The sequence below is a fragment of the Montipora capricornis genome, chromosome 14, assembly GCF_036669925.1.
Source record: "Montipora capricornis isolate CH-2021 chromosome 14, ASM3666992v2, whole genome shotgun sequence".
Lineage (NCBI taxonomy): Eukaryota > Metazoa > Cnidaria > Anthozoa > Scleractinia > Acroporidae > Montipora > Montipora capricornis.
Window position 1 is genome coordinate 33,760,352 of NC_090896.1, and position 12,758 is coordinate 33,773,109.

The 12,758-nt window shown below is 36.2% G+C and overlaps 1 protein-coding gene across 5 annotated transcripts in view; it reads right to left on the reverse strand.

Moving 5' to 3' along the window:
• The window catches only part of LOC138032222 (neurochondrin-like), an 87,042-nt gene that overhangs the window by 29,944 nt on the left and 44,340 nt on the right, over window positions 1-12,758 (reverse strand). Inside the window, exon 3 of one of the 5 annotated variants that reach the window (XM_068879843.1) lies at window positions 1,147-4,332. The exons of 3 other annotated variants lie outside the window; for them this stretch is intronic. In XM_068879843.1, the coding sequence (XP_068735944.1) occupies window positions 4,270-4,332 (63 nt within the window). In that variant the 3' untranslated portion in view covers window positions 1,147-4,269. Of the gene's footprint in view, window positions 1-1,146; window positions 4,333-6,351; window positions 10,173-12,758 lie in introns of those variants that run through there. One more of the 5 variants, XM_068879840.1, reaches the window with a different exon arrangement.

The following is a 12,758-nucleotide window of genomic DNA, read 5'->3' on the forward strand; positions in this document are numbered from 1 at the left end:
CTCTAATCGGAGATCTTTTTGTGCCCACAGGTCTTTCCCATCACCAAGGAATGTTATCATCTCCTTTTATCTTGACTTCACTTTCTTTCTTTTGTGTTTGCCCTAATGAGGACGCCGATACCATACGAGGAAAACAACGTGAACTCTTGATTCACTTAGGTGTGCTGAGTGATACTTGCAAAAAACAAAAAAACGCCAATCGGCTATGTTTTACCCAAAAGCGAAAGAAACTTGCAAAAAAATGGCAACTACATGGATCACCGAACAAGACTGACGACACAGTTGGCTGCTTAAAAACCTTAAAGGGGCAAGGTCACGCAATTTTAGGCAATTTCAGTGCTGATCGAATGGTCGTAGAATTAACTAAAATATCAAAATAACTGTTCAAAACTATAGAAGGACTCTAACAAAACACAGGGAAGCCAAGAAGGGACATGGATGGACAAAACTGGAGAGGATTGAAATGGATTGAATTTGGGTAAATTTGAAAAACGTCGGCCCACCTTTTTTCAAATTTATATCAGTCTATATCAAAATGTCATTTACAGAGCTGGAAAATCATTCTCAGTTGTTATGTGGCAGTGATTTTGCAAATGAAAGACTTTTGCTTTGCCAATTTGACGTTTAGAGCTCATAATTAACAAAATTAAACAAAATTACCTAAAATAGCGTGACCTAGCCCCTTTAATAAAATCTGTCTCTCCAAGTTCAACTCTAACTTTGTTACCCGTGTGCAGTTCAGAAGAAAAAGAGAATGAAGAGTTACAACAACGCAAACTGGTGGTCGATCCAGTACTTGTACCATTTGATCAGATATCGTCGAGTTCAACTCATGATGGGGAAGATACGGACCGTGAGCACATTGACGACGACAAAGACAAGGAAGAAAAAAAGAAGAAGAAGAAGAACAAGAAAAACAAGAACAAAAAGAAGACAAAAGAAAGAAGTCCTTTTGAAGTTGAATCGAACACAAAAGCAGAAAACGAAAAAGAAGGAGAAAAAGAAAACAAACCAAAAACAAGCAGAGGAATCTTGAACAAGATGAGAACACTTCAATTGGAAGAAGACAACAAACGACAACAAGACAAGGTGATTGTATTAACACATCGAAAAGAAGAACCTGGAGGGCCTCCCTTTGATAAACGATTTTCTCTTTTTTTTTGTTACTGACGACACTGCTATTTGATCTCTCGGTAGACGAGAAGCTCCAAAAAGCTTACACTGGGTTGCCTGTGGTACGCGTTACACAAAGAACTGCGGCCTTCCAGTCAATTTTTTCAAGTGGGGCGTCATTAAGACCATTTGAGGGGTCACCCACATGTTGCGCCAGCAGAGGCCCTTTGGCTCACACATTTAATTATTTTGTAATGGCCTGTCCCATTTTAAGGTCTTTTAGTCTTTTAAGCTTTCGTAATAAATTCAGTTTAAAGATAACAAAACACGCCCTTGAGTAAAATTCACTCGTTTCTTCTTTAAATAAATAGTCTGCAAAAAACTAACTGCAAATTGCTGATGGACGTTTTCCAGCATGTCTAGCAGTTGGACTAAGCAAACGTTTATTGCTCAAATAAGGACTAAAGGTGTTGTTTCCGCTTCATAATGTGATGGTCTAATCTGATGCCAGGTCAAAACATTGTTTGGCTTTGCGGTTGCACCAGAAAAAGGCAACCCAAGAAACAGATGAAGAAAAAAAATAACAGTGTTTATATATAACTATGAATCGAATTCTCATTGAAAGATCTTAAAAACACGAACATTTTTGCCGTCTCTAACATTTTGTCAAAAGGAAGAAATTGATCATGTGCTAGGCAACCGTAAAGGTGCACGTGATCACCCCGTGTCAACTGAATGAACTACAGGAAAGAATGTTTTAGAGTAGAACAACGTACTTTTTAGCGAAGAAACTTCCGTCGTTAGTTAATTTTGTTGTAATATTTAACTCGATATTTAGATTTCTTCTGTCGGGCCAGGAAGCCTTCTTTGTCGGGTTCCTGAGAAACGTATCTATTTTGACTTCAGGGTGAACTATTTACACAATCGAGAGGTTGAGTGGCCGTGTAATTGAAAATCTAAACATCTATGAGATAAAAAAACAGACTTGCGAATTACCGCAAATCACAATGCTGACAAGCACAAAAGCAGAAGAAATGGTTAAGTAAATATGAAGTTTGTTACTATCTGAATGTATTTGGGTCAGAGTATTAAAAAGGGATATATTGTCACGCAAATTATGTAATTTCATGACTCTCAAAATTTGCAAAGAAGCGCGAGTTTCATGTACACAATCTTCGCACTAGCAAGTCGCAGCAATAAAATTGGATTAACCAGGAAGTTAAAAGAATATTGTTGGCTTCCCAAATAAATTTCATCTTGCAGTGCAATGACAAAATCATTTGTCAGAGAAATAAAATTCCTTTCTCCTCGTGTATCACATTTCAACGCACGTATGCAAATTTGTTAACTCATTTTCAACTCGATTTCCGGGAAAAATACATAGTATTAGCAAAAATATTATTTCTCGTCAAGTGTTGCATCTTTTATGTTCAAATAACAGCTAAAATTAAAGATTTGTTAACGATCTATCCGTCGGCTTCCTGGGAGAATACTCTCTAGAGAGTAGAGGAACTTCCGACGTTAAATAAGGTGTACCTTTACCTTTACCTAAATATTTTTTTCATAAGTTAATATTATCTGTCAAAATTTGCACAACAGTCAAATCATAAAAATAGCAACGCACGTGACAAATTTAGTCGCATTACCTCTTCGTCGAATTCTAATGCTTAACACAGGAATTTTTAGTTATTGTGAAAATCTTTCTATATTTGTTAGCAATCATCCTTTCAAATTTCAGAGAAAGCGACCGGTCTGCGAATATTTTACGAAATTTTTTTCAATGGGATGTCAAAAGGCCAAGTGGATGTTATATGCATAATCGGGCAAGTTGCACGTGTGACCCGTTATAAATATTTTTCACAAAATGTTTCCGAATCGTCAAGTATCACCACAGAAGAAACGAAAACCATTCTAAAAGCTTATTTTACGCAAAAAGTAGGTTCTGGAGGTAATTTTGAGTGTGGAAATCAAGTTTACAGCAGATGACAAATGCAAACTTACGAGCCACGGTATAGTTAACACAACAGAAAGAGTCGCTTACCTTATATTTTGACACAAAAATGCTTTACTATTGCCATAAAAACTATCCAGTTAAGCTCGCATATTACACATGATGAGTTCATAAAAGCCACCATTTTCCAGCAAAATGCTTTTTGAAACAAACAACATATGTACTATAAGAGGCAAAAACCCTACCCATTTCATTTAATACGTGCGTGAAGACAAGAAACTCAATCATGTCAAATTACACTCTGTGTCAAAAACGCAACACGGTAAATAAATTTCCCTCGAGTGTTTAGCATCAAACCCTTCACTGAAAAACCCTTTACTTGAATTATCAAGCAAAAAATGGGCAACAAGCTTTCTTTCAAATAATTTTTGACCAACAGGAATTTGTGAAATTTCCAATTGTTAGCAGAAGACTGTGCAGAATTGAGTACAGATCCAAGTCTCTGTTTTGTTAAACCCATAAGTTACTAGAGAATTTTCCATTTGATTTCAGCGTTGTACAAAGTACCACACTCGTACAATATTAAAACTACATCTCACTTTGATTACGGCTCGACAGGCGACAGATTGTTGTCAAAGTCCATTACTCGTCGCTTTTAAGATTCCAGATTTTTTTTTCAGCGCCTTCCTTGTTCAGTATCCAATTGACTTTCCATTATTAAGATCCATAAGGGTATATTTTACTTAAAAATCCACTAAAATGCCATTTGTGTTACATGACTTTCGACGCCATTGCCGGTTACGTTAATCATTCTACTTTGTCCACCAGGGAAATCTACACATTTCCCACTACCCTCTCGATCCTAAGACAATACGCGCAGAAGGCTCTATGCATAAAGACACCACTTAGCAGGGGAGTGACAGGCAAGACTTTTCCCGACACGGAAAATAACAAAAAAACCCACGAGATGAAACCGAGATTCCGACTGGGTTTGGCAACCCAGTAATAAAATTTCCTGGGTTTTCACAACAACGAACTCCAAAGTACTCTTGAAGTGGACTCGAGTCACAAACGATTGGCAAGGTCACCTTTCCAAATACCCTTTACTAGCTTGGAGATACGACTCTTTGGAACATTGTCATATCATTTTAAAGGATGGAATTTATCGAGGTTACCAATTGGTTTGTTTTGACAACCATATCCCATCATCGCAACAACCGCCACAGCAGCAGCAGCAGCAAGTATCCACGACAGTTTCTTTGCGGCATCTAAAAAAAACAAATTTTGAATTATTTCGAGCTTCCAATATCATGACAACCACCGAAGTCGACACAGCCGAGCTTTTTTTAGAGGGTTTAAAAACGTTTTGCCAACACAAGCAGTTTTGGGGCTTAGATTTGAACGACGACGACGACAAGCTTCAAGAAACCAATTTGGCGAACGATGAGGGTACTTTGATGTTTCGTTTGAGAGTAGGGCGTTTGATTTTTCAAAAATATGAAAAACAATTTCGACCCAAAACTTGCCAAAAGGTGACTAAGATGCAACCATTGGACCCATCGACGTTTCAAACCGCTTTAATTCGACAAGACCAGGGTCAAAGACTGCGATTGACTACTAGAATCGTACTCCAACAACATTTACAGCCACACCCCATATCATCAGGCATTTCTACTACCAGGCTTTTAGGATTAACAACCGGAACGCCGAATAACAACATCCATGGAAAACGACAAAGACTCTTTGGACGAGCCGTAGGAGACGCTTGTTGTTACTTGGTAAACGAAAAGGATGTCACTTCATGTCAGACTATTTACGCCCCCGAGCTCATTTGGTCGCAACGTGATTTTTGGGGCAGCAACAACCTTTCTAACCCTAACACATCAGTGAACGACGATTTCTCTTTAGCTTTGTACTCGAAGCGATTGACTACACCCACAACACCAATCCCCGTGAACGTGGACGACTTTGCCATTTGGGAAGAAGTGACGTATAAAATAGCCGAAAAAGAAAATTGGTATGTTCAAATCAAGACCCAATTTGAATGTGTACACCCAAAAGAAGAAACCCCTAAAACTTGGGCTAAAACAGCCACACAATGGACCATCATCTGTCCAGCACCCTACACAAATACTAAACTTTTTGTCAAGACCTTGGATCAATTGTGCACTTGGATGGTTCGTGGTATTTACAAATAATATTTGGTCCATTTGATTTCTCCTTCATCTTCCAGTTGGTTATTACTTAGTTCGCATTTCTATAAAAAACGAAATACTTGACAGCATCATTTATTATCAAACTGTCAAATTGTCAAACTGTCAAAGCAAAAAGAAACTACGGCTTCGGTCATCATTTCTTGCTGATCATCATCATCGCCATGACTATCAAGCAAGCGACGAACCATCAAGCAAATGAAGAAGCAAAAAAAGAGGAATGGCATTCATTGGTTGATTTTGTTACTACTACTACTACTACTACTATTGGTGGGAGCTGGTATGATTTCAGCAGTGCATCCCTTTTCATCTCGACAAAAGTCAGTTCAACAAGACGATCTTTTGGAACTCTGTTTTTAGTTTAAAATCAAATTGAACCGTAAACTTCAAGTTTCCTGTCTGAAATACGAAAAGGGACCCATTTCAAAACGATTATGTGAACTTACCATTTCGAAAATTTTAAAAACAATAGAGTGGCATCAACAAATGTTGCAGTACGATTTTTCATCCTCCTACTCCTTGGATGATGTCTGGTTTCCACCGTTTGGTTTTTTCTTGTCAATAACATCAAAACCAACTGCAACGAACGTGATCAAACCTGAAAACGATTGTTCGTTTGTTCAAGCCTATTTGAATACATGGCAAGATGAAACGTTTTCCACTTCCTTTTGGTTTACTCGAAAGTATCAAGAACCCAAAAATTTTGTACTTTTTCTTTATTCAACATGGATACAAAATGACCACCATCTGCAGCCCATGTTGTACGAAATGTTTGAAATCTGGAAACGTGACGCTAGTGATTTGGGGCATTCGACAACTTTCACCTTTCCATCGCTAGATGATCTCATTTTGCGGCTTCCTTTTTTACCGCAGTGTGGACCATATTGTCTCGACCTCTACATACATGGAGAAGAAGAAAAAAAATTAAATGCTACCAGCAATAAATGGTGTTGTCGATATCGAATGATCGTGTGTGACGAAAAAAACAACTCGATTTTAGATGATGGTAATAATTTCAAAAATTGGAAAAAAAGATGAGAGAGAAAGAATTTTTTTGGGGGGGGGGGCATTCACTTGTCTTTTTGTTCGTTAAAAAAAAAAATGGTCGTTTTAGATTTTTTTAGTCATTGTTTAATAAAAGTTTTTTGGAATAATCAATTATTAATTTTGGAATTTGGATAGATTTTTTTTTTTTGGATCATGAAGTATTAAATTAAATTGATTTTTTGGGCGGCGGCGGTGGACAGCAAACTGAACAAAATTAATTAACTTAACTCTTTTTTTGTTTTTTTAGTTAAATGGTTTTTTTTCTTTCAAGTTTGTGATTACTTTTCATTTTTTTTTGGGTTGATTGATGGATGTGGATGACTAGATGGATTGTGGTTGGTTGATGAATATGAATGTCTAAATGGGATGAGGAAATACAAAAGGGCATTGTAGTAGAAGTCAAAACTTTCTTAGCAGCGTAAGACACAACCATGGGTCTTTTTTTTCAAAACTGAAACTGACTGACCAATGGGACGCATCAAAACCCAGAAAAATAAAAAATAAATGATTTTTTTGGGCACAGGATCACAGGGGCACTTAAAAAACCAAAAAATCCCAAATTAAAAAGAAAATCAATAAAAAAATGGTAGTAAAATTTTTTTTTTTGAATCAGCCTTTTTTTCTTCCGTAGTCGTTAACATTCACTGATTTCAAAAATAGAGATTTGACCGCAAGTAGTCGTAATAATAGTAAATGGTTTTTTCTTTTGTGTTAAAAATATTAAAAAATAGAATTGATTCAAGAGAACAAATGGGCTGTTGACATTTGATTTTATTTTGTATTTTGAAAAAATACCACTATATTGGTGAATCGAAGTAGTAATATGCGAAAAAATGGTCACTTTTTATGCTAATTAGGTAAAGGAATGTGGGTTCATAATATGCTAATGAGCGTTTTCGCGGAAAAGTGGCGTGATTTCTTAGAAAAATTCTTTTATTCTCTCTTATTGTTATTAAGATGGCAGAGGGAGGAGAAGAACGTGAAGCAAACAACGAAAATTTAGTTGAAAGTTTTGTCATAAAGTTGGAGAATCCTATGGACGGAAATGGTGATGAAGATGAGAGATTCTTCCCTCTTCTTATTTTTGTTAAAATGACTTTTGAAAAGATTGCTTTTCGTTTAAATGAACTTGTGCAGCAGTTGAGTAGTCTTGATTTCGATCAGAAATTTAAAAATTTGATAAAGGAAAGAGAGAGCATTATCGAGTGGATGGAAAGTTTCAAACTGATTAGTAATGGAGGATTTTTAAAAGTGAGTGAAGAAGAGAGTGGGATGATAGAGAAAGAGATCAAGAGAGAGGAAGCTATTGCAGAAGAAATGCTGGAGGTTTTGATGAGCTGTTGGTATGTGGAGAAGGATTTAGCGAACCCGTTGAATGGTGATTTGGATGAATTGGCATTTTATCTACCTTTGATGGGTGAGTAATTTTTATTTCATTTGTTTTTTGCTAAGGGGGAAGATAGACGTGATTTTGAGACTCTCGATGGATTGCGGGCTTATGAGCAACGAATGTTATTTCAACATGCTACTTGTAACTTTACTTCGTTGGTGAAGGAGCTTGAAGATGGTGTTCGTTTCGATGCTGTTTTGTGTGATTTGTTTATTGAGAGAGAAAGAGTGATAAGGTGGTGGAAGGACACGATTAATTATTTGGAAGATATAGGAGTGATTGGGGAGAGTTCCATTTTGTTAAAACAAGAATTGAAGAGAGAAGAAGAAGTTATTGACGATTTATTATTTTTTTTTTTTGGAATTAAGGAATTTACAAATCATAAAAGAGGTCAATTGATTGTGGTAAGTTGATACACTTTGTTGTGATGGTCTGAGAAAAGCGTACGTGCTATTGATCAAGATGGTTGATTTTGGCTTTGAAGTTAATCTTTGGTATCCTATAGTTCTTTTGGCTATTTACTATTATGCTGAACATCATGGTCTAGTTCGGGAAGGTATCTTCGATTTTGTGGGACGGTTTTTGCTTTTGTATGCTTTTTGCCTTGTAATTAGAGTCGTCTGTGGGGTAAGATGTTATATTTGTCACGTTTTCTAAGAAAGCGTTACTCATTTCTGAGAAAGAGTCATTTATGTTTATATGTTTTTCGATATGGCATCTTCTTCGAGTATGGACGCAAATTCAAAAGAAATGCGTGACATGTTTCGTAGAGAGACAGAATATTTTAGACAAAACAAAAGATATTTGGATCCTACAAACGACGAGGAATTTTTTCTTCGTTTTGAACAAATGAAATTAGAATTAATAAGAATTAGTTGTTTACACGACCTTAAGCGTCAAGAAATTGCTAAGGATGAGGTGTTGATGAAGAATGGAGAGTTGCTGTTGGAGATTCGAGCACAGATGGAAAAATTAAAGGAATGGGAAAGTTACATGAAAAATGTAGAAAGAAAAAGATTGTGTGCCGAGGGCTTAAGTAATTTGATACGTTTGAAGAGAGAAATGGCTGAAGGTGGACGTGATGTTTTTTGGGAGGCGAGACATGATAACCATTTGAATATTTTTAAGGAAAGAATGAAAGATGTCGTATGTAAAATACATCAGTTTGACATATCTTATCGTCGGTTACAAGGAGTTACTTCTCTTCACCTGCTTTATCCAGCTTTTGTGGAAATCTGTGATGATTTGGCTAGTGTTATTTCATGGTTGGAAACTAGCACTGCACAAGAGTTTGTTGGAGATGTTGAATTTTTGGAGGAATTGAGAAGAGAAAAAGACAAAATAAGACATTATTATGACATTATGTTTCATATGTCTGCTGGGATATTAGATCGTCCTCACTAAGGTAAAAAGTACATTGTGTTAAGTTTATCTTATTTTGAAAATGAATTTTGCTTTTTATTTTTTTCAGGAGAACAAGTGTTAGACTTTTAAAAAGATGTCTCAGTGGACCATTGACGATTATTTCACAAAGGAACAAGAAGAATTTAAGGAACAAGAAGAGGAAAAATTCAAGGGACCAGCTACAAGGAAGAGATTTAGAGAAGAACTGATACGTTTAGTTTTTCATAAGATTGTATCGACTGTTTTTGAAGATTGGTATGATCGAGATAGATACTACGGTCTTTTAAATATATTGTTGGCAGGAAAACCGTATGATGACTTTGTTTCTTCCACAAGAGAAACATATTTTATCGATGATGTTGCGTTGATGGAAAATAGGGTTAGGAGGGGTTTTGAACATCCCATGTGGCATTATCCGAGTTGTAAAGGTGATTCTACTTGTTCCTGTGTTTATAAAATGAAAGCTGAATGTAAGTTTTGAAAATAAAAGATAGTGACAATATATTGTGTGTGTCATTTTGAAGAATGGATGGGAAGAGTGAGTTTCATAAAGGGGAGAGAGATGAACCCTATTTAGAATCTTTGTCGCGTCCGCCCTGGGTGTTACATGGAAAGTGTGTGGGTGTTCCTAAGTTGAAACCTCGAGAAGAAAAGTGGAGGTGGAATTTTAATTTCATTCGAAATCCTACTAAGAGTGGACCTTCTATTTGAAAAAGATGGCCGTTTCTTATTTTTGTGATGTGAGTTTGGACGAGAATAGAAGAGATGTTACAAGCTGTTGTGGAAAATATATTCACCTTGAGTGCGCTACTCGTTTTCTTGGAAAGGAATGTAGATGTTGTAAATACCCTTGGCCAAAAGATGCGGTGAGATTACTTCGTAATTACATGGAATGGTGTCATGTGAAGAATCTGACCTCAGGAAATCAAGCACGTGTCAGACGATCAATAGCGTCTATTGATAGAGTTGATGAATTTTATTATAAATGGATGGTTGTAGATAAATGGGGGAGGGAAAGTGCTGCTCACAATCATGAGGACCTTTGGATGACTTTCTGTTGAAAAAGAAGACGAGAACAATTTTTTAGTCATTTGTAACGAAGAACTGTTTGTGAGAACATTAATCATGGAAGACTTAATGGGTGATGATATCAAAGTTTGTGCTTTTCGTGAAATGGTGTGTTATTTTTCTAGAAGGTGTTTTATCAATTGTCTGGAACGTGATATTTTGTTTTTGTTTTGTTTTTGTGGACTGTCTAGAACGTGATGTTTTTCACATATTTTAGGAGAAATATTATAAGAAGATTGGAAAGGTCGTGACTTCACTATCTTACAGTCATGAAGTTATGAGAAGAATTTTGGATGGAGAAGAGATAAAGGAAGAAGACAAAAGAAAAATTAGTTTAGCAATGAGACAATATAAGACCGATGTTCGTGCTCGTTTTTGCCGTGTTTTGATGGAAGAATATGTAGGGGAGATAGATGAATTTTTGAGATTGATGATGTTTGACCCGAAAAACTTACCTTGTTGGTTCGTCAGTGAGACGAAATTTAAGATGTTAAGATTAGGAATCTTTAATCTTGTTGTTGAAGCTCTAAGTGGGTTTGACTCACAGATTTATTTTTAATTAAAGAAAGAGGAAATATGATGACTTGTTATTCATGTGTTGGGTTAAAAGGAGGGACGGTGTCAATTTTTACATAAGAGACAACCATGTTCGCGTTTCTGTCCATTTGGTTTCACATTATTGTTGAAGGGGCTTTTCCTTCTCTTATTCCGGATAAAGTCGGAGATGAGATTGAAGGGATGAAAATACAACAAGAAAAGACTACGCAGCGACACTTTCAAAGGTCTGATGTTGAAGATGAGACGGAAGGTGTGAAAGAAGAGCACATACCGCCAGTAGTCAAAGAGGATTTTTTATACATAAAGGAAAAGGAAGAGAAAAAAAAATTGGCGTCCTTGTAAGCTCTCGTATTTGTCAGATGGGGAGTAACGAGATATTGTTGTTAATAATTTTCTTGCCTTGGATGATGATGATGATGAGAATTAGGTGAGTGTTGCTCAAACGATTCATTGATTTTTGTTTTGGTTTTTGTCTTAATTTTTATTTTTGTTTTTGTGACAGAAAAAATGGAGAGTTTGAGTTTGGAGGATTTAGTTTATACGATACTCGAAGAGGAAGATGATCTTGAATTGGATGAAGACTTAGATGACATTGTCAATAGATTTTTATCAGAAGACGATTTTTCAGAAGACGATTTGGAATTGGAGGATCTTGTAACCAGACTTTTGACAGAAGATGAAGAAGATGAAGACATCATTCAAATTGGTGGTAGAGGAGATATCAATCCTGCTCAAGTTCATTTAAATTTTGATGGAAGAAGTTTTGACTTAAGATCGCATTGGGTTTATCATAATGAGAGGTTTGGTATTGATGGAATAGCTTATGATTTTGTTGTTTCTCCAAATTTTTCTCCCACAGAAGTTTTTGCGTCTTTTGATCGATTAATTTCTGAAGTTTATGATTTTATGCGTTCTAATTTTCATCCCACTGACTACGTAGAGATTTTTGTTACTTCAAATGAGTTTCGAGACGGTGGGTTTTCTATTCCTTTAGCCCAAGTTCGAGATTTAGATGAAAGAGTTTTGTTTGATAGGTTTGGATTGATAGTTCAATCAAACGAAGATATATCTTTAGATCATGGGAGTTTAAAAGTAGAGATCTATCATGTTAGTCTTCCTAGTGGTGGAGGGTATTCTACAAAATTTTTGCTAAGTTCATTTGGTGTTAAAATGGAGAAAGTATTGAATGACTCCAAATGTCTTTACAATGTACCTCGAAAGTTTGATCCATTTTGTGGTGTTGTTGCTCTAATTTTGGGTTTGAGATTAGCCAATGGTGGGAGACTACCGCGACCTGAGCGTATAAAAGCTCGTCGAATGCGTTGAATGTGCAGAACTTTGTTGAGACAGGCAGGCTTACCTGTCGTACCGATAAATTTGGAGGGGGTAAAGAAAATAGCAAAATTAGATGATTACAATTCTCATCCTATTTGTGTCATAAGTAGGGAACATTATAATACTCCCATTCTTAATTGTAATAGAGATGCTAGGGGGAAACCGATTATTTCATATCTTGTTGATTCTCATTTTTATTTGGTAAAGAGTGTTAATATTTTGTTGGGGCGAGAGGGTAGATTATGTTTGAATTGTTTTAAGTTTTTGAAGAATCGTGTTCGAGCACACAAATGTGATAAAGATTTATGTTTAGATTGTAAATGTTTTTGTTCTTCAGACAAAGATGGGAAAGAAATAATTCAGTGTCCTTCTTGTTTTAGGATTTTTAAGAGTAGAGAATGTTTTAATAATCATTTAACCTTGGGTAAATCTATAAAATTTTCAAGTAAGACATGTGTTTGTGAAAATTTGGTAGCTTGTAGAAAATGTGGGCGTGATTTGAAAGCTAAGGGTGGGGTTAGTACAGGGAAAAATGCTTATGTCTCATCCTCATCTCCTCAACACGAGTGTTACATGTCTAACTGTTCTTCTTGTAAAAGAATTGTTACAGCCGATTTCAGTGCAGTGTATAGACCCGGGTTTTTGAAACATGATTCGCCCGTGCATGATTCGCCCGTCG